General features: G+C 38.5%; 2 protein-coding genes across 8 annotated transcripts in view; both read left to right on the top strand.

Annotated features, from left to right (window-relative positions):
- LOC105233655 (UPF0430 protein CG31712) overlaps positions 1-10,931 on the top strand; it is a 112,717-nt gene extending 101,786 nt beyond the window's left edge. For 3 of the 7 annotated variants that reach the window (XM_049462628.1, XM_049462625.1, XM_049462626.1), the window contains one exon: positions 10,671-10,931. In XM_049462628.1, the coding sequence (XP_049318585.1) occupies positions 10,671-10,838 (168 nt within the window). In that variant the 3' untranslated portion in view covers positions 10,839-10,931. Of the gene's footprint in view, positions 1-176; positions 1,839-10,670 lie in introns of those variants that run through there. The other 4 variants (XR_007423744.1, XM_049462627.1, XM_049462623.1 and 1 more) reach the window with 4 other exon arrangements.
- Positions 1-27,732, top strand: part of LOC105224069 (cyclin-dependent kinase 5 activator 1) — a 325,563-nt gene that overhangs the window by 87,674 nt on the left and 210,157 nt on the right. The window lies entirely within an intron of this gene.

A 27,732-nucleotide genomic window follows, 5' to 3' on the forward strand; every position in this document is an offset into this window, starting at 1 on the left:
AGCTTCTTTTCTTTAATATAAAGGGATCGATGGAGGTTATTGATTGGTCGCCTAGTTGACCTTGCTATGACTGGGGTGCTTTAAATGCGTGTTTTTTAGTTTTTTTAAACTATTATTTATTGCAAAGCTCATTTCACGCGCTAACACATGTTTGATTGATTGTCGTTTCTTTTAAGTCGTTCGTGAGCGTCGCAAACATGGAGCAAAATAAAGAGAAAATATGGGTAATTTTACAGAACTACTACGATAAAGGCAAAAATGCATCTCAAGCCGCCAATAAAATTTATGCAGTTTATGGACCCGATACAGTTTTCATTTCCACCGCACAACGATGGTTTCAACGTTTTCGTTCTGGTGTAGAGGTGGTCGAAGATGAGCCACGCTCCGGAAGGCCTGCCGTCGAAAATTGCGATAAAATCGCTGAATTGGTCGAAAGAGACCGGCATAGTAGTCATCAAACCGTTATAAATCATTTGAAGAAGCTTGAAATCACTAAGAAGCTCGATGTATGGGTGCCACACGAATTGATTCAATAAAAATACCGCAAGACTTTTTGACAACCCAATATAATCATACTTGCTTATGAAGCTCTGGTATGGCGGCCAGCGCTAAACAAACAATAAACATTAGAAAATTAAATGGAATACAAAGAGCAGCATGTGCAGGTGTTACTGGTGCAATCAAGTCATGACCGACTGATGCGCTCAATGTGGTCCTGTATCAACTACCCATAGACATCTTTATTCGTAAAACAGGAGCATTTTCGGCTATAAGAATAAAAGAATTGGGTGGTTGGAATCAGCAGAACTATGGACTAAATTAGACTATATTCTCCCAAAGCTGGATTTACATAGACAATTCCAGGTGAGGATATCCTCTAGACGAGAATGGAGAAGAGGCTATATAAGGGAGGAAGATACCATCTCAGTCTATTCGGACGAGTCTAAAATGGACTGCGGAGTAGGTACGGGGGTATTTTCCGTTGATCTAGACATTTTTCTATCCGTCTACCGAAGTCGGCCAGCATCTTCCAACCGGAAGTACTGGGCATAGAAAAAGCCTGCGAAGTGCTATTGGAAAACCACGAGACATCAGCAATATTTATGGATAGTCAGGCGGCGCTTCTGGCCTTGTCTTCGCCCATGATATATTCCATTATAGTCCACAACTGCAAGAAAGCACTAAGCGCAATAAAAGACAAGCTCCAACTAGACTTGATCTGGGTTCCCGGCCACAGGAATATTTTCGTCAAACAAAAAGCAGAGGAGTTGGCAAAGGCAGGAGCTTTCTTTAACGAAGCCCGCTAGGATCGATCAAAAAAGAGGTCAATAGAAAATTTCAACAAGTTGCAAACAATAGATAGGAAAACATAACAAAATACATCATAACTAAACAATTATGGCCAACATATGACAGGAAAAGAACTAACGACATATTAAATAGGCCTAAGAAAAGTATCTACAGAATAACAGCTACCATAACAGGGCACTAGCCATTTGGAGAACATACGTCCAAGGCTGCGGAATAGCAGGGAAAAAGGAAGTAATCTTCCACTTTCTCTGTGAATGCCCAACCCTTTCACTGATCCGACACAGAACACTTGGAATTCATCAAGCACCAAATCTTGAATGGATTTCTACTAAAAGCATATCAGACATAAGTAACTTCATCGAAACCTCAAAATGGTGTGAAAGAGAAGGTGGAACGTGATAGCAGATACAGAAGGTCTACAAATAGTGCATCAAAATGGTACAGCAAGTGCTAATTGAGCCCGAAAGACAACAGGGCTGCACTCCTACCTATCTACCTACCCACCTGGCCTTATGAGTTTATAAAGTTTTTTCAATGCCACTAAATCAAACTAAAATCATATGAGTTGCTTCCATTCATCCTCCGATATCTTGTACTAATTTACAGCTTTGTATCTTAATTTGAATCTTAGTTATAGACTTTTATATGTTAACGTCACTTTGGTACCCCTTCTTAGGGTACAAAGAAAGACGCGTACAGGTTTCATTAGGATATTTTTATGTTTACTCAAGTTATTGCTTGCACAGACAGACGAACGAACGGACAATCACCCGGAATTCAACTAATCTTGGCATTCCGATCGTTTTGTGTATGTACATGTGTATACCATATACTCGTATTGTGTTTTATTTTAGGTGTTGGAAACAACGATTAGGTGAACAAAACAATTACTCTGCTGCAGCACGCTACTAAAACGTTATTATCGTTTAAACGATATGAGTCAGAGAAATATTTTTAGTTCTACGCCGAATTGGGAGTTTTTTATTGGAATCGTCTCAGTTTCGGATAGCATTAAACGTTAGAAACTCAAATTATTACAATCGCTACAGCGTTTCTTGTAGAAAGGGTACAGAGTGGAGAACGAAGCGAAACATCTGCATGGTTCGCTTTTTTCTCTGAATGGTGCTTATCTCGTTCCAATTTGGAGAGAACATTTTTAACGTTATTCTCTATCGCGCTATGGTATGGTTTTTTTTAAAGAACCATTTTTTACGTGTCATTTCAACAATGTATTTAACTAACATTACACCCAATAAATAAACATAAAAAATCATTTTGCATTCGTCATGAATGTATTTATTTATAAAAAAAAAACCCGGACAGATTAGTTATTTTCAACATTAAAAAAACGAAGGGTCACACTGAGACGATCCCTTAAGACTAACCAATTAATAAATTAAATCATAATGTTTTTTTTTTGATATTTGTTTGTTTAGGATATATCGGTGAAATACTATGAAAAGACGTCATTACATCATTAATTCTTTAGTTTTATTACTTCGCATTAGTCAAAACTATATAAAATCATCTTCAAATGAGATATAGCAACCGAAGATGCCAAATTTAACATATTCAGTTGATATGGAAAAGTCAACTATAGGGTCGAAATTCAAAATATTAGGCGTGTGAGGTATGGATCAAAGAGCTGCAGCGATGCAATGTTTTTTTTCAAATCCACTTTGTTTAGAGTTTGTGTAGTCACGTCCTTATACGACGAGTTTCCAAGAAGAAAGAGAACGATCTTCCAATTTTATTTGACATAAAGGTTTGACATAAAAGGAAAAGAAAATCATACATAGCGAAATGTCAAATTAGCAGGTAGAGTTACCATGCTTAATGCAATTATAATTAATTCCGAAACGAGTGGCGGTGCTGCCACATATACATACCAGGGAACTGAAACAGTGCACACTAACAAAGAATACACCTCATGTTGTTTACTTGTGTAAGTCTCCCGGTTTTCCCTCTACTGTCTTGACCAGAAGCTCGAAAATCTTTACATTACTTATATGGAGCTAAGTTTTGACAGTTCAGACATACCAAGAAAGGGTTGTCTCTGAATTACTGTGCCCAAAAAATAAGGGGACATTGTATTTATTTCGAAAATTCTATATTTATTCTTCCAAATCAATTTCATCCCCTTCAAAGTAATCTCGATGCAATGCACTTATGCCAACGGATTTTCCAATCTTCGAAACACTGGTTGTAGTCACTTTCCGGGATGGCCTTCAGTTCCGTCTTCGCTGCGGCTTGAATCTCCTCTATCGTATAAAAACGGTGTCCCCGGAGCGGTCTTTTGAGCTTGGTGAACAGCCAGAAGTCGCACGGCGCCAGATTAGGTGAATACGGTGGTTGCGGAACGATATGGGTTAAGTTTTTGGCGAAATGATCACGAATTACGAGGGCAGTATGGGATGGTGCATTATCGTGGTGTAAAAACCAAGAATTGTCTTTTCACAATTCCGGCCTTTTTAGGCGGATAGCGTTACGCAAACGAGGCATAACGTTCAAATAATATTCCTTGTTGAATGTTTGACCGGTTGGAAGGAATTCATAATGCACAACACCACGATAATTGATGAAAACAGTCAACATGACCTTGATTTTTGAGCGACTTTGGTCTCGGCTCTCTTTTGGCACGATATTCGCTCGATTGATCGGTTGTTTCGGGGTCGTAAGCATAGATCCAAGTCTCATCGCCTGTTATAATGCATTTCATGATACCCTGGTAGTCGGAAAGCATCGTTTCACACACTTCAACGCGACGCTTTTTTTTTCCAAAAAATTCAATGTTTTCGGTACCAGTCGAGATTTGACGCGCTTGAGGCCCAAGACATCTTTCAAAATGGTATTGGCTGAGCCTTTCGATATGCCAACTTCATCAGCAAGGTCTCTAATTGTTAATCGACCGTTTTTCAACACCAAATCTTTGATTTGTTGAACGTGAGCTTCATCGGTTGAGGTTGATGGTCGCCCTGGACGCTCTTCGTCTTCGACACGTTCACGGCCGGCTTGGAACTCACTATACCACTTGTACACATTTTTTTTAGACATAGTCTCATCACCAAAGGCTTTCTGCACCATCCTCAACGTATCCGCAGCAAAAAATTGATTCCGTAATCAAAATTTAATGTAAATTCTTTGCTCAACGAATTTCGACATCGCAAAAAACGAAAAACTCAAACACTATTGAATATTTTGACATGAAATTTGACATAAATGTGACTGACAGTACTACCAACTTAAAAAAAATAATTCTCCAAATCCTTCGACGCGCGTAGTTTAAATTCAAATGTCACCTAATTTTTTGGGCATCTCAGAATTTTAACCATTTTTTTGCGTGCTAGCTTGGTCATGAACAGTTTTGGATTTAACTGAAGTGGTTTAAAACTTTTAGAGAGGCCACGCCCACTTTTTCAAACTTGTCAACTTGTTTTTAGTTGCAAGAATGTTGGATCTGTGTCGATAAGACACTTATGGTTAGAACCCTTATGGAGGAATACTTATATATTGCTTTACGAGGCTTTAGCTTCTTCCAGTGTTATTTATTTCTTTTCTTTGGAGGTATTGTTGCAAATAAATTCGTTCTTCGCAACGTGATTTTTCAATACTATTCAATACTATTCGTTGTGTATTTTTACTTGGTTGGATTATAAATACGAGTATATTAAAAAGGTGTGAAATAGTTTTGGGTGTGATAAGAGGATTATCAATTTTTCAGAAGAAAATTGTATCAGAACACGTTTTTATGCAATTGAATTATTTATACAAGTCTTTTTTGCGTAATGTGCGTAAATCAGAAAAATATTATGATTGGTGATTTTTAAAGAAATTGATGTATAGTTTTTATTTTATGTTGTCGACACTTGTTATTATTAATCTATAGAAACTTTTATTTATCACTAGTTGTTTGCGACTTTCATCTTCTTCCAGAACATTTCTTTTGTATGGTGTATTACGAAATTCGCCAAGTAAAATGTAGTTCAGTGTTTAGGGTTTGTAGTTGAGAATTAGTTACTGTCGGAATTCCTTCCATTTATCAATGTTGTACATTCCCAGGGCTATCATCACAACACCGCTGCTGCCTGGCGTAGTTGGTTTAATATAGAGCGAGGATGTAATCGGTGTGGTTAATAAAGGTCTACGAGTACTCGTATACTGAGTTCGGGTTGCCGTCAAATCTTTCTAAATACATTCCCTATTGGTTATTTCTACTGATAGTGAAATTTTATTGCTTCATTAAAAAAAAATATTTATAATTTCTTAGTATACAGTTATTGGTAATTATTTTCGTTGGCTTTAGTTAATAAATCTTATTTATAGGAGATTCACCTCATTTGAAATTAGTTTTAAGTTTATAAGTTGTTGCACTGGTAGCACTTTGGTAAGTTCCGAGGTTCGCGTTGGATTTACTGTCTACAATTTTCACAGGGTCTACACTATGTCTAATATACACGTTTTTAGACAAATTGCGTTTCATGGTTTGCACGCCACTCGTCGTGGACGCGTTGCGGTAACATAGTTTTGGCGGATAACGAAAGAATATACAAGAATTAGGAAGTCTCGCTAAAAAAAAAAAAAAAAAAACAAAGTAAAATTCCGGTTTGTAGTTTTATTATCAATGATTAGCTGAAGAGTAAAACTACTGGCTATTGCTATTGAGCTATTGGTCTTTTGTTTAAGACAGGTGAGAGAGGAATAAATATTCTGGAAAATCTTATCCCCGAGTTTCATTTGTTTGTTTTAAATGAGAAATGCTATGCTGATTATTTTTGAGTGGGTGTTGTCGCTGCAGATGTGAGAGGGCATTCAGACGAGGTCTCTTTTTGGCACTCATTATCAGCAAATTCTCTTTTGTTATTGCTCACTGTGTTCACACCAGTAACAAGAGTACTATTATATCATTCATATTTTCAAACTACATTCAAAACATATATAAGGACTGTCCCGTAAAAAATTGACCCTTTTATTCCTTAAGATTGTGACGTACCTGTTTATGGCATTAGTCTCAATGGGGACTTGTTTTTTTTTTCTATAAAATCTGACGATTAACAAAATGTATAACATTTGGTGTCAAGACTTCAAACTATTAAGATGTCTAGCAATCAAGAAAAAGTGCGCGAATTGGTTTTGTCCACTTACATGGAAAATCCAGAATTAAAATATTCAGTTATAGCTAAAAAAAACTAGAGCATCGGAAAGTACTGTCAAAAGGGTTGTTTCGCATTACAAAAAGGGTGTACGTACTATACGAAAAAAAGGTTCGGGTAGAAAACCAGGTGCAGAAAGAAATTTGGCAAAAAGAGTGAAGGAAGTTTTTAAGCAGAATCCCAACACTTCAGTACGAGATGTTGCTGTTAAAGCAGGTACCTCTAAAAGTACTGTACAAAGGATAAAGTGTGATGGTAAGCTAAAGACATATAGAGTTCAAAGAGTGCCAGATCATTCCGATGAAAAGCAATTGGTTCCTCAAAAACGAGCTCGAAATTTGTATGAAGGATACCTAACAAAATTTGACTGTTGCGTGATGGACGACGAAACCTACGTTAAGGCAGATTTCAAACAGTTACCGGGGCATGAATATTATACCTGTATGAAGAAGGGGCAAGTACAGAGAAAATTTAAGGATAAGAAATTTACCAAATTTCCCAAGCAGTATATGGTTTGGCAAGCGATATGTACTTGCGGTTTGAGAAGCAGTTTTTTCGTAACACAGGGCACAATCACTTCAAAAATTTATATTAGCGAGTGCCTTCAAAAACGTCTTTTGCCATTTATACGCGAACATGAGGGTACTATTACAGTACCAGGCCTGTTCTGGCCAGATTTAGCAACCTCTCACTATTCTACAGCTACCATGGAGTGGTATGAAAGCAATAATGTCAATATTGTTCCAAGAAAAGTGAATCCACTTAATTGCCCAGAGCTTCGACCTATTGAGAGATATTGGGCTCTAATGAAATCGAATCTCCGGAAGAGTAAAGGTACCGCAAAAAATTTACAAGATTTTAGAAATAAGTGGCGAAGGTCGTACGGTACTATCGATGAAAACACTGTACAAAACATAATGAAGGGCCTTACGGGGCATCTCGACACGATAGAATTTATAGAATACCAGCTGCATTGCCGTGCACATAGCCTGTGGAGACTCCACATTGCTCATAGCTTACTAGACATAGAATACTATCTAGTTTGCCATGTCTAGTAAGCTAGAAGCTGTCACTTCAGCAGTTTGACAGCGCAGCTTTCATTCCTATGAAAATTTTGAAGAGGCAACATATCCCATTTGCACATATGCCGACGGCACTTTCAATTTGGCAATATGAAATTTAGAAGAGCAAGTAGTAAGACGGTTGTGTTATATAATAAAAATAAAGTACATTTTCAAAATAACATTTTTTCAAAAAATTAATATTTAGTTTAATATTGTTAATTTACAGAAAAATTATGCAAATTGGGTTGGGAATGAGCGAAGTCTTGAATTTAATAAACTACAAGCATAAATCAAAATATTATTGGGCATTTTAAATATATTATTTCAATTGGTATATAAAATTTATGCCGCAATTATTATCCCATTACATTTGTAAAAAAAGGATCTTTCTCCTTTTCTTATTATCTTATTTTTCCCAGAAATACATTTGTAAAAAAAAAAGATCTTTATCATTGGTATTATTTTCATTTTCCCAGAAATACATTTATAAACAAAAGGATCTTAATCCTTTTTTTTTCACATAAAAGATTTCAAACGTACGCTACATCAGCTACCTACCTGACGGCATTTCGCAAATGATAAAATAAAATTTTCAAGAGCTCAAAGCATGCGCTACATCAGCTCTAACCTACCTATCCTACGCCTTTGCGCAAATGATTCTATCATGCTAGCAAATGCCCACGTACAGATTTGGCAATGGCAATAGCAATTCGTTTGACAGCTAGTATTCTATAAATTCTATCGTGTCGAGATGCCCCGTAATAGAATTCAAGTTTCCGAGCATAATGTAAATATTCTATGAAATCGAGCGTTATCAATTAAAAGGAAATTGAAAAGAATACAATGGGATGTTGGAACAAGCAAATAAGTGGCCTTATATTGAAACACTGTTATTCTTTTGCAGATACTCAGCTGATACTTAAGCTAATCACAGTAAATATTTTGAACATTTGAGAAATGGAAATCTAAAAATAAAGTTTGGCTGGAAAAGGCATATCAATACATAAATAATATACACTCGTGGCCAAGCAAAGCTTACCACGGAAAAATTTCAAGCGTTGTACATATTTGACAACACTTTATAGCAGTACTTTTTGCGGAATAGAATTTTTTTATTTAGAAATAAGTAAATGACATGTTATTATCAAAAATATTGGATTGTCAAAAAAAGTCTTGCGGTGTTTTCGCTAGTTGGCGCTGAAAGCGCGTAGTTCTAGTTTTATTCGTCGGGTCATGCTATACCTTTTTGGAAAGCTCATTTCACGCGCTAACACGTGTTTGATTGATTGTCGTTTCTTTTAAGTCGTTCGTGAGTTAGAGCGTCGCAAACATGGAGCAAAATAAAGAGAAAATACGGCATATTTTACGGTACTACTACGATAAAGGCAAAAATGCATCTCAAGCCGCCAATAAAATTTGTGCAGTTTATGGACCCGATACAGTTTCCATTTCCACCGCACAACGATGGTTTCAACGTTTTCGTTCTGGTGTAGAGGTGGTCGAAGATGCGCCACGCTCCGGAAGGCCTGTCGTCGAAAATTGCGATAAAATCGTTGAATTGGTCGAAAGAGACCGTTATAAACCATTTGAAGAAGCTTGGAGTCACTAAGAAGCTCGATGTATGGGTGCCACACGAATTGATTCAATAAAAATACCGCAAGATTTTTTTGACAACCCAATATTAACAATTAAAAACAAAACACATTTAACTATAGAAAAAATTACTTGAAAGTTAGTGAGCTTTACAAAATGAGCTCGAAATATAAGAACCTGCCATGCGATGAAAAAATGATATTTTTATTTTTTTAATTAATTTTGATTTATATTATATATATTTGAAAGTAATATTTTTTTTTTTTTGTTTTTAATTGAAACACGAAGTTTAGTCGCGGTATAACTTTAAAAACAATAAAATCAGCCGCTTTGGTAGAAGCACAGAAAACCTAGTTTATGTTTTACTCATTAAAGGTAATAAATTAAAAACTATAATTATAATTAGATAATATAATTTAGTTTACTTATGCTTTCTGAAAACATAAAAAACGCCAAATTGAAAAAAATCCCGAACGAACGAAAAATACCGCAACAAATTTAAGAAAGGATAGTGGTAATGTTTGCATGGTCACGAGTGTATTATATGTACCTGAAATACAATAAATGATATAAATTAATTATAAACTAAAATAAACAGCGAATTCGCTGAACTTTATTTTTTTTTATCAAAAAAAACTTTTTTTTTTTTGCTGATGTCGATTTTTCAAATGTTGGAACACTTACGTCGAATATGGTGCTTCGCTATATTGCCGCAGTAATTGATACTCGAATATCGTCAAAGGGTGCCACGATCACGAGCGGAACGGTCCTTTCGTCTCTCCTAGTCGTCACTCGACGTTTGTGCGAAAAATTGAGTGCTCATCTGAACATACTCTAAGTGAAAGAGTTGTAATATTTTGTTTATTAACTTGGTGTAGCCGATTGGTTGTTGTCTTTTTTACTAAAATGCACAATGTGAATTAAATACGTCCCTATATTCATATTATCAGCGTGACGAACTCAAACGATTTAGCCATGTCCGTCTGTACAACAACTAGGCACTCAATATATGAGATATCGATCTGAAGTTTTTCACACGCGCTTCTCCTTCCAAAATTCATTTGTCGAAACCGCCGATATCGTACCGCTATTGCATATATTTGTCATACAATTTGACCGATTACAATTAAGTTGTCGCAGCAACATTTTTTAGTTGATAAAATATCTTTATAAACTTTGGCATAATAATTGATACAATCTCCGAAAAATTGGTTCAGATCGGACAATTGTAGCATATAGCGGCCATTCAAGCTGACAGTTCAAAAGCAAGATAAAGATATTTTCCTTATAAGTAACATTAATTCGACTTTAAGACTGGTCAAACAACATGGTTGAAGTATAATATAGCTAAGGTCCATACGTAAGTCGTATTTTTTCTTCTTGTTTTGTAGTTACTTTTTCACGAAAAATAATTGTTACATTTGAAGGTTTAATTTGAATAAAATTCAAAATTAAACGCGGATTTTTTAAATTTTTACAGACTAGTTATTGCAGAATATTCTTTATATACTTATTTGAATCTTAACTAAATTGGATTTTTCTTTATTTTTAGGCTGAAGAACGATTAGCGATGATAGAAGAGCAACGTCTCATGGAAGAAAAACGTCAGCGAATGCGTAAAGAAGAAGAAAAGCGTGTAAAAGAAGAACAAAAAATGATATTAGGGAAAAATAATTCACGGCCGAAGCTCTCATTTTCTCTTAAACCTGGAGTCTCGTGATTTACTTAAATTTAATATGTCTTACCTTAAGTCTTAATTTAAATATTTCATTTTTACAACTAGTATAAATACATAGATTAAAATATTCCACAACATTTTTATTACTATATGTGCAAATGGCTTATGATAAGTGATTCCACGTTATCATATACGACTCAAATCTATTGACCCACCACGCGATGCTTCCACACCATATTACCCTTCAACCGCAACACATCATATAACTCATGCAGATTCACCACCACAGCCGTCCGTTAAGTTAAGACTTCGTTCGTCGCCGTGCTACCCCGGAGAGCAGAGAAATTAACAGCCCCACTATTATGAGGTTTCATAACTTTGTAAGGCTTACCTTTTGCTGGCGTAAATTTAAAAACTCAAATGCTCACAATTTTTGTTTGGCTTTATATTGTATCATTTGTGATCATCGACTCCTGTTCATCGCTGTCAATGCGAGATATACCGTATTTTGCCATGACTTTGGAATTTTGGACCACATCCCCAACATTTATGCCCAGAAATAACAAAGTGATTCGGAGTTGTTAGATGATCAAGGATATCTGTTGTAGCCATGGACGTTAGCGCCTGTCGTAGAACCTTCAAATGCAAGGGGTGTAAGTTACATTATAATCTATTCTAAACATGAGCATTTTCTTTATTACAATAAATGTTACGGTATTTGCACATTTTACTTCCTTTTAAGTGTAAATAAAAATAAATATATATTTAAAGAATTCGGTAAAGATTTTATTTGTAATTTTGTATTTATAATCATTTAGTACATGTATGAAAAAAAGGTATTTATGTTAAATAATGGGTGCGTTCGAGCTACGTAAAAATTACAGCATTGCAGTAACTGTTGTATACTTGGTGATACTCTGCTGATATAAAGACAAAACTTTAGTGTTGCCGATTTTTTGCATAAATTACACCAATACTTCTCCACCCTGCTGAATGGCAGTAAAAGTACAACACCAGGAAAAGGAGAACCCGATTCCCCAATCGATGACGATGGAGCAGACGTTCCATTGCCCGACCATGAAGCGGAGGGAGCCAATGGAATACCGGCCGAGCTATTCAAACACGGCGGCGAAGAACTATAAAATATGATCGGACGAAAGCATGCCCAACGATTGGAATTTAAGTGTGCTATGCCCAATCCATAAAAAAGAAGACCCCACAATCTGCGCAAACTACTGTGGGATAAGCCTCCTCAACATCACATGTAAGGTTCTATCGAGCGTATTGTGTGAAAGATTAAAGCCCCTCGTTAACAAACTGATTCGACCTTATCAGTGTGGCTTTAGACCTGCCAAATCAACAACCGACCAGATATTCACCATGCGCCAAATTTTGGAAAAGACCCGTGCCTTCGACAGCACGAGAAGGAGCTGTCCATATGCCGCGTTGTCTGAATTTGATATCCTTGCAAAACTAATACGGTTGTGTAAACTGACGTTGAGCTCTGTCAGGATCGGGAAGGACCTCTCCGAGCCGTTCGATACCAAACGAGGTTTCAGACAAGGCGACTCCCTATCGTGTGACTTCTTCAACCTGCTGCTGGAGAAAATAGTTCGGGCTGCAGAACTTAATCGAGCAGGTACAATCTTTTATAAGAGTATACAGCTGCTGGTGTATGCCGATGATATTGATATCAACACCCGTGCCGTTAGTTCTGCTTTCTCCAGACTAGACAAGGAAGCAAAACAAATGTGTCTGGCAGTGAACGAGGGTAAGACGAAATATCTCCTGTCATCATACAATCAGTCGTCGCACTCGCGACTTGGCTCTTACGTCACTGTTGACAATGTCCGGTGTGTTTAACGTGGGTACCTGCTGACGACAGCCTTACTTCACGGCTCCCAAAAGCATAGCGGATCAAATCAATGCGTTGATCAGCGCCATGAGAATGCTAAGCATTTTCAGTACCAATTGGCAGTGTAGAACCACCTTCACTGTTGACAACTGTCAATGTGTTTTAACGTGAGTATCTGCCTACGAAGGCTCAAATCCACGGTGTTTTCTATTTCTAGAAACACGCAGATCAGTATAATGCGCCGATCAACGCCCCAAAGCATAAGTGCGTGCACTACACCATACTGTGGGAGAACCAAAGCATAGTGCTCCACATACACCTATACCTTGGTTCCAATCGGTTCGGCTGAAAACCAAAGGAAACACCCTAGCCACCTTGGTCGGGTTCGAGGCCTACCCAAACCTCTGCCGTACTCTGGGTCCGGCACCCGGCCGCAGTGCGACTCCACATTGGACAAAAGCCCTTCCTGCATTTAAGTTTAAACCACAGCCACCACGAATCTCCCCAAAGGGCCGAACCCAATGAGCAGATTGGAGCGAACTTCAAGGGCAAACTGCTCCCCGTGGTACCATGTTTTAGTCTTTGATGTGACCTGTAGATCACAGTGTCGCCTGTGACCTACTGCCAGTCGGGGACCCCAAGAACTCCAAGGAGATCTTAAGGACCCGGCTGTATGATGTGTTATGTGTCATTTCATTTTTGTGTTTGTTATATAATCGCAAACCCATTCAAAGAATATGATTTCATTTCAATATAGCACTTTTCTTACATCTCTGACCATGCCGACATTCAATTAAAGCAGACATGTGAATGTCGGACATAGTGCATTTGGATTTTAGTCGCCTCTTACGACAGGCATGCCTTACCGTGGGAATATTCTTTTCCCAACCCCGCAGGGAACTTCACTGTTGACAGTCATAACTTTGAAGTTGTAGATAATTTCGTCTATCTTGGAACCAGCGTAAACACCACCAACAATGTCAGGAAATCCAACGCGGGATAACTCTTGCCAACAGGTACTACTTCGGACTGAATAGGCAATTGAGAAGTAAAGTTCTCTCTCGACGAACAAAAACTAAACTTTATAAGTTATTCATTAGTCCCGTCCTACTATATGGTGCAGAGGCTTGGACGATGACAACAACTGAGGAGTCGACGTCGCGAGTTTTCAAGAGGAAGGTTGTGTGAAAGATTTATGGTCCTTTGCGCGTTGGCCACGGCGAATATTGCTTCGATGGAACGATGAGCTGTATGAAATATACGCTGACATTGACATAGTTCATCGTATTAAAAAACAGCATCTACGCTGGCTAGGTTATGTTGTCCGAATGGACGAAAACACTTCAGCTCTGAAACTCGCTTATTACACGCAGCAACTTTTGTTTCGGCAACTCTTGGTTTATAGGCGAGGGGGCGACGAGGAGAGGAGAATCGCGCCGAGTTTCCAGTGTTCAGCAACTCGCTTTGTGTTCTTATTCGTAGTAGTTCGCTGCGACGTTTTTCGGCATTCGTGTTCTTTCTTTCGTAGTACATAGTTGCATTTGAGTATATTTTTTGAAATTAATATTTTGAATATATTTGAAAAATTTAATTTCATCTTTTGGCAAGTAATTTTCAAATATGTATACAAATATACATAATATAATTTAAATATTTTGGAAAATGGAGTATGACGAAAAAATCGAATTAATTAAAGATATTGTGAAATGTATGGAGAAAGCCATACAAATTGATTCAGACGATAGTGAAAAGGGTAATATATGTATGTGAAAATCTGTCATATAATCTTTGTTTTAATTTTGAATTATAAATAAAATGTATTTCTTAATTGACAGAACTGATTAATATACATATGTGATAGAGTGGCCCAAATACCTATAAGGAAAAAGAAACGACAATAGGTTAAAGTAAAGAGTAGACAATGGGTTAAAGTAAAGTGAAAGAGAATGAAAAAAACTCGAACAGAGTTGCGCAACACAAGTTGCTCGTGTGAAGGTAATGGGCGACAGCAAAAGAGAATCGCCCGAGAATTAGCAACAAAAGTTGCTTCATGTAATAGCGCTCAAACTATTCGACGCAGTACCCGCCGGGGGAAGCAGAGGAAGAGTAGCTGGAGTTTCAGAGGAGAATGTACCGTTAATATGTAGACCGGCAGCAAAACCTGTAAGTATAAAATGATCTAATTATTGCCTACCAATATTCTTAAATAAAAAAAATTCTTGACCAAAAGTTTCAACGCCAAACCGTCCAGCGCTGCTGCTTCACAGGTTGCAATTACCTGCTCCTTAAACTCCGTTATTTCTACCGCCAGATGACCTCCAACGGTGACTCCGCAATCAACAACGCAATTGTTCTGGAAATCGATTTCGCAAATTGCTTGACATTTTGATAACGGTCAAAAAGAAGTGCGCGAACTTAAAATGTAAGTATTTAAGCCAGTTATTTGCATTTGTTCACAAAAATGGTAAATGGTGACCTATTTCTTTGGCGCCGCGATTTGAAGGTACCGTCGGAAACAGGAAGTCCTCCTGATTAAAAAATATATAGGGTTGTAGAAACCGCAAACGCTTAGTTTACGTGATATTCGCCCTTAAAGTTGAAAAATCCCCAAAATTCGAACATTTCAAGAAGCTTTTCACCACATTAAACACACTTTACTCACTTCAAATTAATTAAATTAACTTTAACTTTTACATAAATCCACATTTTATACTTTTAGCAGGTTTTTTTTTAATTATATTTTACACTCGTAGTGAACATCATTTGTGTGCTAAAAATTACGACGAAATGGAGCGCTGCCATGTGATGAGGCAATTCGCTGAAATTCCTGTTTTTCGTGAAAATTCATCTATCCGTGCATATGGATATTTTCTTTTTAAATTTTATTAAACAAATAAGTAATATTATATAATAATATTATACATGTATATTGTCACTTAAATACAAATCACCGTATTACCAAAAATAAATAGAAATCGCTGACAGATATAATAACCAAAATGTAACCATGATAACCAAAAAATATAACCACTTTAGAACCAAAACTCAATATTTTTTTATTTTTAACGCAGAAAGGAGTACAAGGCGAAAGTACTTCAGTCACCCCGGGTTATTTTTTTTGAGCGCGGCCGAAAGCCGCCTACGCAGAAAGGAGTCCTATGCAAAAGTACTTCAGTCACCCCAGGTATTCGCTCGACAAGATCTTTATAGAATTTTCATAGATGGTATGTAATAAAAAAAAAACTGAAAATTCCATACAGCCTTACTTAAAAAGTTGAATATCTCGAGAAGTATTAATGATAGCGAATTTTGTAGCAAATAAAATTTCCTACAAGTTTGTGATGAAAATGTTATCTATAGCTCTTGTCATTTGCGAAATATATACAAAAAAATGCGAATTTTATGGAAAAATCAGGTTTAGAGTACCGTACTACCTCGCCGCTGTGAGCTACGACTTTGTTGCTCTGGGCACTTTTGTAGAGTGAACAATTCTAAAAAATATGGGTCTAAAGTCAAAGCGATGCCATAAAATACCTCTGAGCTGTAGGCATTTAAGGACAAAAATCGAAATTATAGTGTATTTTCTATGGATAATTTTTACAGGCCTTGGTCCAGTTCTTTATGTTAATATTAAGTGCTAAAATTTTCAGGGAATTTGTTTAGGGTATTTTCAAGGAAATTTTGTGACGGGATTGAAAAAAAATTAATAGTAAAAAACACATCTTAATGTATATGGAGAAAGTGTTCACATATTCAATTTTAGCTTGAAAAATGTTCTTTATAGTTTTTTTTTATATTTACAAAGAAAGAATCACTTGAAAGTATAATACAAACAAAGAAAGCGCTGTGAAACGCCGAAAAATCTTTCATTTTTGGTTTTTAAGATGTGGCAAAGCTGGTTTTCCTCGTAATTATAAACACTCTTTTCTGCACAAACTTTTCAGCCTTGAATTTGATAAGTGATTTTTAAATTAATAAATTTAGCTGAAAAATTACAAAATAAATGTGAACTTATTTCAATGTTTAGAGTTTACATACATATATTTAAAAATACAAAGTGAAAAAATTTAGTAAAAAATAGAGAAATACCATGTGTTATTAGGGCAAATTTTTGAATTTTCAATTGTGAATATTTCAAAAACTATAAGTTATTTTAACATTATTTTAGATATTTCTCCTCTGGAGAAGCTCTCCTATCCGCACATACCCCATTTATACGGAAATTCGTTTTTTTTACTCCTCCGCCAAAGTGATCTGAATCGTTCCAGAAAAATTAATACTTGACTTCTAATTTTAAGGGAAACCATAAGAGCCAATTTCAAGAAAACATTTTTTTAAATTTTATGGGCAAAAATCCAGACTTGGTGAAAAATCTCGTGAAAGGGAATTGCGTTGCTGCGGAGGCTTTGTGGGCAGACTTTGCTAAAATGATAAATAGCGAAGGTCCACCGCAAAAAGATATTAACGGCTGGAAAAAGTGAGCAAAATATCACGCGATGTATACGTGAACTGCACTAACATTTTTTTAATAGGTATGGCCCGATTGGAAAGGCTGCATCCGGAAGAAAACCGCACACAACAAATGCGAGCCAGAGCTACTGGAGGAGAGAAATTCAAGAAATTTTCACTAACACCCTGTGAGGAAGAAGTACCTTAAATTTGCGGAATATATACGGCCGTGGAAGACATCACAAATAGCTCTTCATTTCGGGTTACATTAATACTGTTGATGTTATTTTTTGGATGCCATGCTTTCAAGTACTGATGAAATTGCCAGCGGCGGAGCAAAGTCCATACCATGAAAACGACGGCATGAAGACACAGTGCAAGATTGCCCCAAAAAACACATGGCAACAGAAGCAGATGCAGTTGAAAAGATATCTGATACCTTGCAGCTTCGTTTTGAAAATACCAAATTAGTGGCGCAACAAAACGAGCTCATTGCCGAAAAAACGAAGATCGTCGCAAGTATTATCTAGCCAAGCAGGAAAGGTTGATCACTGAAAATGTAATTAGGTGCTAGAAATCGAAGAAATTCGAGTCCAAAAAGATATTTATTTTAAACCAAATACTAAAGATATCGAGTAATTAATTTTACTAAATAATAGTATTGTTACAAAAAGTAGTATTAAGTTGTATTTGTATTGCTGTATGCATCCCTTATTATGAACAATAGTTGTAGGTATATGGAATAGCATTTGTCGAAACAATAGACGTCTGGCGCCGCACTGTCTGCTTGTCGAAACAATAGACATCTGGCGCCACAGCCGTCTGCTTGAACAATTGCAGAGTCTGGCGCCGCGGCTGTCTGCTTGTCTGCTTGCGTCTGGCGCCGTATAGCATTATGTTCTGGTAATTTCCAGACGCAATATTCTAGAAGGACACGTCGGCATCAGCGAGAAGTGCGTGGCTATATAAGCCGTGGCAACGCCAACGTAATCATCAGTGCTAAGAGTAAAATGCTATAGTGTAGACGAGTTGTGAAATAAAGAGTTGTTGAATTAAATTAAACAGCGTTGATTTTATTTGTCAATCCAGAGATACGAACCTAACAAAGTAAACTAGCAAGAGTAAATTCGTAACAATTGGTGTCAGAAGTGGGATTGTCAAATAATCCAAATTCAAGATGGTTAAATTCGGAGAATTGAGAATTCAGCAATTAAAAAAGGAACTGGAGGAGCGTAATTTGCCGATAAGCGGGCAAAAGGCGGATCTGCAGGCACGATTACGTGAAGCAATGGAAGCGGATGGAATTAATGTGGACGAGTTCGAATTTGTTGGGCCAGAAACTTCTACAAAGGTAGAAGAGAAAGTAGAAGAACAACGAACATCATCAAGTGTAGACATGAACACGTTGTTAGTGGCTATTAAGCAAATGGCAGAAAATGTAGTGCAAACAGAAAATCGTCTGGCACAGCAAATGGCAGAAAATGCAGTGCAAACAGAAAATCGTCTGGCCGAAAATGCAGAAAATGCAGTGCAGGCAGAAAATCGTCTGGCACAGCAAATAACGCAAATAGCTGAAAATACATCACAGTTAGAGTCTCGCCTTACACAACAAATAACTGAAAATAATACGCAGTTAGAAAAGCGTTTGGTACAACAGATTACAGAAAATAATACACAAGTGCAAGAGAAATTTTCAAAATTTGAAGACGAATTAAGCACAATAAAAAATGACGAAGAAAATTTAAGATCAGAATTTCTTCAACTGAGTAATCGTGTGCGAGAACTGCAACTACATGGCCCTGCACCATCAACAAATAATCAAAGATTGAAGGCACCCACATTCGATGGAAGTATTCCATTTCAAATTTTCAAACTTCAGTTTGAAAAGACAGCAATGGCCAATAATTGGAATGCAGCGGACAAGGTGGCGTCCTTGTTTGTATCATTGAAAGGACCTGCGGCAGAAATCCTTCAGACTATTCCAGACTGTGAACGGGACAACTATGAGGCATTGATGAGTGCGATAGAAAGACGATATGGTAGTGAGCACCGGAAACAAATATACCAGATCGAACTGCAAAATAGGGGTCAGAAGATGAACGAGTAATTACAAGAGTTCGCAACTAAAATCGAACGACTGGCTCATTTGGCAAATGCAGATGCACCTGTGGAATACATTGAGAGGGTAAAAATTCAATGTTTCATAAATGGAATTCGTGATGTGGACACCAAACGCGCCACATATGCATTGCCAAAAAGAACATTTGCTGAAACGGTTTCGCTCGCCCTCACACAGGAAACAGCTTCCCTCCTAAGTAAACCAGCACACAAAGTACAAAGAGTTGAAATGGAACAACCGGCGCTGATGGAAGAAATATTGAAGACTCTGAAGACAATTGCTGCACCGCGAGTAAATACAACAGGAAGATGTTTCAACTGTGGAAAAGCGGGTCACTTTGCCCGAAATTGCAATATAAAAGTAAATCCATCAAAACGGAAACAACCAACAGATAACGAGGATCTACATCTCACAAGTCGTTAAACTAAAACGGAACAGTTCAAAGGGGCGTGAGCTGGTTCCCACAACTATTTGCCCCGCCATCTCGTTATCACAAATAGGTCGCCATGACAACAATCTTACTATCAATGGCATCGTAAATGGACGACTGTCAACGCTTACTTTGGATACTGGTGCCACACATTCAATTATCCGACCGGATGTGGTAAGAGGAACGGTTGAACCATTAGTCGGTTGCAAGCTTCGAACGGCCACCGGAGAGGAAGCAGCTGTCGCGGGAAAAGTGTTTTGCGAAGTAATGATTGGTACCCTGGAAGTTAATCACACCTTCATCGTAGCAGAAATCACGGATGAAATTATAATGGGAGTAGATTTCATGATTGATCACGGGGTTACTTTGGATTTAAACAAGCAAATGCTGTTTTGCCAGAACATGGAGATGCCTATAAACACCGGATATGTGACCAACGTTGAAAGTAAGAGGGTGATTGTTGATGATAATCAGAGTATTCCACCAAAATCTGAGGCGATTGTATGGTCTAAAGTGAATGGAGGAGGTGGGACTGAAGAATTGTGGATTGTGGAACCAACAAAAATAGATACACCCATATTGGTAGGAAGAACGCTTGTGAAAATTAGAGAAGACGCCACCATTCCGGTCAGAGTAGTGAATGAATTCAACACGCCTATAAGGCTGAAGAAAGGAGCAGTAATTGGACAGTGCCAGAATATAAGTGCAATAGCACGATGCGAACGGTCACAACAGAAGCCTACTATTGAGCCACAGCAGATAAGTCCTACACTCCTAAACAATTTGCTGAATGAGGTGCATGGAAATGAAAAATTAAAAGCAGAAAAACTATTAGAAAAATACGCATCCATATTTGCAAACGAAGGAAACAACACAGGAAGAACGAGCATTGTCAAACATCGCATAAATACCGGAGACGCTAAATCAATCCGGCAAGCTCCGCGTAGGGTTCCACTAGCAAAAAGTGAAGATGCTAACAAAATTATTGAAGACATGCACAAAAACGGTGTAATCGAACCTTCAATAAGTCCATGGAGCTCACCTATCGTCTTAGTTAAAAAGAAAGATGGTAGCACCCGTTTCTACGTAGATTATAGGAAGTTGAATGATGTCACAAAGAAAGACAGTTATCCTCTACCGAGAATCGACGATACATTAGACACCTTGTCTGGAGCGAAATGGTTTTCTACATTAGATCTACAAAGTAGATATTGGCAAGTCGAGATTGATGAACGTGACCGTGAAAAGACCGCTTTCAGTATGGGCGACGGGTTATGGGAATTCTCTGTGATGCCATTTGGGTTATGTAATGCGCCTGCAACGTTCGAGCGACTGATGGAACATGTGTTAAAAGGACTCAACTGGAAGACATGTTTGGTGTATCTTGATGACATTATCATCATGGGAAAAAGTTTTGATGATCATCTGAAAAATCTAGAGGAAGTCTTTCAGCGAATAGCATCAGCCGGATTACGCTTGAATCCCAAAAAGTGTTCATTATGGAAGAAGCAGGTCACATATCTCGGACATAAAGTGTCAACTGAGGGGATTCACACCGAGGAGGGAAAAATAAAAGCAGTTAAAGATTGGCCTCAACCCACCAACATACATGAACTCCGCAGCTTCCTCGGCTTATGCACGTATTACCGCCGTTTTGTACCTGGATTTGCGAACGTGGCTAGAAGTTTACATGATTTAACAAAGAAGAATCGCCCGTTTGTATGGCAGTTGGAACAAGAAAAAGCGTTTGAGCAGCTGAAAGAACTACTTTGTACGGCACCGATGTTAGCTTATCCAATACCTGGAAAGAAATTCATCCTGGATACAGATGCGAGCGCTTATGGAATTGGAGGTGTCCTGTCTCAGCTCATCGACGGACAAGAAAGAGTAATTGGGTATTACAGCAGAGTGCTCGGGAAACCAGAGAAAAACTACTGTGTGACGCGAAAAGAACTACTAGCTGTGGTGGAATGTGTAAAACATTTCCACAAGTATTTGTATGGACAACGATTCTTGCTGAGGACTGATCATGCAGCATTAAAATGGTTATTACAGTTTAGGAATCCGGAAGGCCAAATTGCACGATGGATCGAAAGATTACAGAATTACGACTTCGAAACGGAACATCGAAAGGGGATTCACCACAAAAATGCGGATGCATTATCACGTCGCCCTTGTCCACTGGAATGTAAACATTGCTCCAAATCAGAAGGAAAAGAAGGTATAATCGACGTGCGATTACTGAATATAGAACCTGAAGATGATTGGACTCCTCACCGCATCAGAATCAATCAGCTGGAGGACCCTGATCTTGCAAAGCTGATAATAGCCAAAGAAAATGGGGTACGACCACCAAAGGAACAAATAAGTAGCGAGAGTCCAACGGCAAAAGCATATTGGGCCCAATGGAACAGCATAAACCTCGTTAATGGATACCTTCATCGTACCTGGGAAAGCGAAGATGGCAAACAGTCTCGTCTGCTGATCATAGTACCGAAGTCCATGATTCCGAAAGTATTGAAAGAATATCACAATGGACCTAGTGGAGGGCACCTTGGAATTACAAAAACTATAGAGAAGATAAAACAACGGTTCTACTGTATCGGTTGTCGAGATTCCATAGCAGAATGGATAAGTAATTGCGTAGAGTGCATGGCAGCTAAAGGTCCTAAAGCCAAAAGTCGTGGTAGGCTACAACAGTACAACGTGGGATCACCATTTGAACGAGTCGCAATGGATGTTGCAGGCCCGTTCCCAACCAGTACGGCCGGAAACAAATATCTACTGGTTGTCATGGACTATTTCAGTAAATGGCCAGAAGTATATGTCTTACCAAACCAAGAAGCGAAGACAGTAGCCGAAGCGTTTGTAGAAAATTGGATAACAAGGTTCGGAGTGCCCGTCGAATTACGCTCAGATCAAGGCAGGAATTTCGAATCTTCCATTTTCCAAGAAGTCTGTACATTATTGGGCATCCACAAGACACGGACAACAGCGTTACACCCACAATCAGATGGGATGGTAGAGAGATTCAACCGAACGCTCGAAGAACATCTGCGGAAAATCGTTAATAAAGATCAACGGAATTGGGACAAGTGCATCCAGATGTTCCTGCTGGCGTATCGTTCAGCAAAGCACGAGACAACTGGTTACACGCCAGCAAAGATTATTTTTGGATCTGATCTGCGACTCCCTGCTGATCTTAAGTTTGGAACGAATCCTACAGCTGTAAGAAATGATGGAGATTATTGTTCTGCCTTAAAGGAAGAAATGAATGAATTGCATCTAATGGTAAGACAGCATACGCATCTGATGAGCAATAAGATGAAGGACCGGTTCGATCAAGCGGCAAATTCAAAAGGTTTTGAAGAAGGTGATCTGGTCCTGTTGTACAATCCACTTCGAAAGAAAGGCTTGTTCCCGAAACTGCAGACAGCCTGGGAAGGACCCTATATGGTGATGAAACGACTTAATGACGTGGTATACCGCATACAAAGAAATGGGAAAGCACGAAGTAAAATGAAAGTAGTACATTTGGAGAGGCTCGCCCCATTTGGTTCAAGCGGATTTGTGCCTAATCGGGACGATTAGGCTTTAGTGGAGGGCAGTGTTACAAAAAGTAGTATTAAGTTGTATTTGTATTGCTGTATGCATCCCTTATTATGAACAATAGTTGTATGTATGTATTTGTCGAAACAATAGACGTTAGGCGCCGCACTGTCTGCTTGTCGAAACAATAGACATCTGGCGCCACAGCCGTCTGCTTGAACAATTGCAGAGTCTGGCGCCGCGGCTGTCTGCTTGTCTGTTTGCGTCTGGCGCCGTATAGCATTATGTTCTGGTAATTTCCAGACGCAATATTCTAGAAGGACACGTCGGCATCAGCGAGAAGTGCGTGGCTATATAAGCCGTGGCAACGCCAACGTAATCATCAGTGCTAAGAGTAAAATGCTATAGTGTAGACGAGTTGTGAAATAAAGAGTTGTTGAATTAAATTAAACAGTGTTGATTTTATTTGTCAATCCAGAGATACGAACCTAACAAAGTAAACTAGCAAGAGTAAATTCGTAACAGTATTATTAAATGATCTCATAGTCAAAAAGTTTAACTAAAATGTGAAGTTTTTATTGAATAAAATATGAAAATTAAATTAAACTATTATTTGCGATGTCATCTCGAACGGATACAGCGGTAGTTTGTAGATGGCTGCTATAACCAGCAACTTCTTCGTTTTGAAAATCATTCACTACATCTAAAGCAAAGGCATCTAGGTTATGATGGCGACAAATGTTGTCGAAAGCACTTCATACATTTATAATTTTTAGAACTTTTTCTGGGACATGTGGCATAGTTGTTTGAAGACGTTTAAAGCGGCTCTTGAGGACTCCGATTACTCTCTCAACGATATTTTTGCCTTGGAGTGTTGTAAATTGAATTTGTGCTGTGTCCCAGCGTCTGGATCACGATAAGGGATAAGTAAATATGGTTCCAAGCCATATCTTAAATCTCCTAGTAGCTACGATCTATGGCCTTCGCCCGCATACTTGGCTGAAAGATATTGTTTGGCACCACTTAAAGAAAATATAAGGGCGTCGTGACGGGAGCCAGGGTGGCATGCATCCTGAACTAATATCACCAACAAATTTTATATTTGTAACTCACAATCATCGTATTACCGCTGAAGTAACCTTTTCTTTAAAAAAAAACAAATGTTCACTTTAGTGGGGCTTCGTATTTTGTTCCGTCTACGCAACCGATTATTCCGGCAATACTGAAATTGCTGAGAAAATGTGCTTTCGACATTCTAATATCTTCTTCACTCATTTCTAATTTGATCTATTTTGGACACAGTGCTTTTTCTAAAACATTTAGCATCTCATTAAAAACTTTACACACGGTATTTCTTGCAAGGGATATGTCGGTGTCTTTTCCAACCGTTCTACATCGCCAACCGCTGAAATCCTCTCCCTGCAAGGTACCTCAAAGCAGTAGCAAGCTTTATTGCAACCATAACAGATGACGCACTTACTCGTATTAATGGTTGAGCATCATGAACAATTCTCTGAAACGCTTCTTTATAATAGGCAACAAAACTTTATTGGGGCAAAATGCATTTCTTGTGTTCCAAACTTCGTATATACTTACACGGAATCTGGGAAGTCCAGAGGATTGGAATGATCCCTTAAAATACGCCGTCGAACTTTTTCATGTCTTTCCTATTCATTTTTGGCCAATAAATAGCAGCAATAGAAAATACGCTCATTTTGTTAAATTCTTCGAAACAAATTTTATTTGTCAGTACTCAATCAGCTGATTCGTAGTTGATTTCGAATTTAAAAAAATCTGCACGAATTGTAGAACACTGTACCCAAATTCATGCGATTTGCAAATTCGGTGCCGGATTTAAATCGTGCGATTTACAGAACACGCGTGATAGTAACGCCCAATAGCGCCCTTGTATCTGTTATTTATTGTTTTGCAAAAATATTTTAAATTGTGCGATTTCCAGAACACGCGTGATAGTAACGCCCAATAGCGCCATTGTATCCGTTTGAAGGCGAGCTAAAGTGAGAAAGCGGAACATCCCATACATATGATTGTGTGCTGGGTTTCAGACCCGCCACGTAAAAAAAAACACCCAATAAAAACTAAAAACCAGCCTCGGATGAGAGAACTCCCTTTTGATGTCGACCATGGTAAACGAAACAAGGATTATGATTTGAGGGCATGCACCTGGAATCTCTGGTCCCTTAATTGGGAAGGTGCTGCCCAGCTGGTTGATGTCCTGTTTAAAATAAAGGGTGACATCACCGCCGTCCAAGAAATGCGAGGGACGGGACAAGGACAGAGACGAATAGGTCCTTGTGGCATTTACTACAGTGGCCATATAAAGGAGCCGCCGAGTACTATCAATCACTCCAGTGAATGAACGTCTAGTCACAATCCACATCAAAGGTTCTTCAACATATCGCTGATTTGCGCCCACGCCCCGACGGAAGAGAAGGACGAAGTGACCAAAAATGACTTTTATGAGCGCTTGGAGCGCACTTATGAGAGCTGCCCCCGCCACGATGTCAAAATCGTGCTTGGCGACTTTAACGCCAGGGTGGGCAAAGAAGGTATTTTTGGCACTACGGTCGGTAAATTCAACCTCCACGACGAAACATCCCCAAATGGGTTGAGGCTGATCGACTTTGCCGGGGCCCGAAATATGGTTATCTGTGGTACTAGATTCCAGAATAAGAAGATTCATCAAGCTACCTGGCTGTCTCCGGATCGAAACACCTCCAACCAGATCGATCATGTTGTGATAGACGGAAGACACGTCTCCAGTGTTTTAGTTCGGACTACTATTTTGTTGCAGCCAAGATACACACTCGCCTCTGTGCAGCAAAAAACGCACGCCAACAAACACAAGGAAGGTTCGACGTCGAAAAGCTGCAATCACAAAAGACAGTCGAACGATTTTCCACTCGGCTTGCACTCCTGCTCTCTGAGAGCACTCGTCAACAACTCGGTATAAGGGAACTGTGGGACGGCATTTCAAACTCCTTACGTACAGCTGCAACCGAAACCATTAGTTTTTGGAAAGTGCAAAAGAACAGCTGGTACGACGAGGAGTGACGTGTCGCAGTGGAGAGAAAACAGGCTGCCTACCTCGCAACGTTACGAGCGACCACAACACGTGCGGGATAGATACCGAGAGTTGAAGAGGGAAGCGAGACGCATTTGCAGACAGAAAAAGAAAGAGGTCGAAATGCGTGAGTACAAAAAGCTTGATATATTGGCCGACAGGGGTAATGCTCGAAAATTTTACGAAAAAATGCGGCGGCTTACAGAAGGTTTCAAGACCGGAGCATACTCTTGTTGAACCCCCAAAGGTGATCTAGTCACCGAAGCCCAGAGCATACTTATAATATGGAGGGAACACTTCTCCAGCCTGCTGAATGGCAGTGAACGCACAACACCAGGAGAAGGCGAACCTGATTCCCCAATCGATGACGATGGAGCAGACGTTCCATTGCCCGACCAAGAAGAAGTTCGAATAGCAATTACCCGCCTGAAGATCAACAAAGCGGCGGGGACCGATGGATTGCCGGCCGATCTATTCAAACAGCGGCGAAGAACTGATAAGGAGCATGCGTCAGCTTCTTTGTAAAATATGGTCGGACGAAAGCATGCCCAACGATTGGAATTCAAGTGTGCTATGCCCAATCCATAAAAAAGAAGACCCCACAATCAGATAAAATGCATATGTTAGGCATTTATTATAAACTATTTCAGTATTAGTTTTCAATAATTGTACTGTGAATTTATTATTAAGAAGAAGTTTTACTGCTGAAATCTTATGAAAAAAAGTAATTGCATGCAATCGTTTCATGCATTACGATTGTGCACTTGCACTCATCTCTAATCAGCTAAACAGCTGATTGCTGCCCTTCTTTTCACCATACAATTTGGTGAATATTTTTGAGACTGTATCTGCCAGAATACCAAAATGAGACATCCTGACTAACAGAGTCACTAAATTATAATTGTCTTCATTAGAGACATCGTGACAAGCAGAATACCGGCATAAGTCGATGTTGCGTGCTAGTGTGGTAAGTGGCATATGCGTTGATGTAGGGGAAGGATGCTCATTTATACACAAATATAATTGTAATTCATGATAAACAAAAATGGGTTGTAATCTCTGGTTTCAAGTTGCTAGAAATAACAATCATGTTTCAGTACCTAACGCAAACAAAAGGGAACTTATATGCCACCAGCGCCACGGGGGTGTAAGTTAGGGCGTGTAGATTTTTTATTTAATCAATGATGTTATGATGTTTCGTTTTTTTAAATTTTTCACTTTTATTAAAATTGTCAATAATCATAAAGGGTAAAGGGATAAAGGGTAGGCCATCTAACGTTTTAAATTTTAATTATCTATATTTCGACATTGGAAACGTCAGATACCATTCGGAAAGTGACAGATATTCAGTAAAAACTCTAAAATTTACGAAGTGGGTCGCTATTCACTATTCTACAGTTCGCAGATTGGGCAGAAGATCGTTTGACCGAGGATGGTCAATTTTACCGA

The sequence above is a fragment of the Bactrocera dorsalis genome, chromosome 1 (genome assembly GCF_023373825.1).
Source record: "Bactrocera dorsalis isolate Fly_Bdor chromosome 1, ASM2337382v1, whole genome shotgun sequence".
NCBI lineage: Eukaryota > Metazoa > Arthropoda > Insecta > Diptera > Tephritidae > Bactrocera > Bactrocera dorsalis.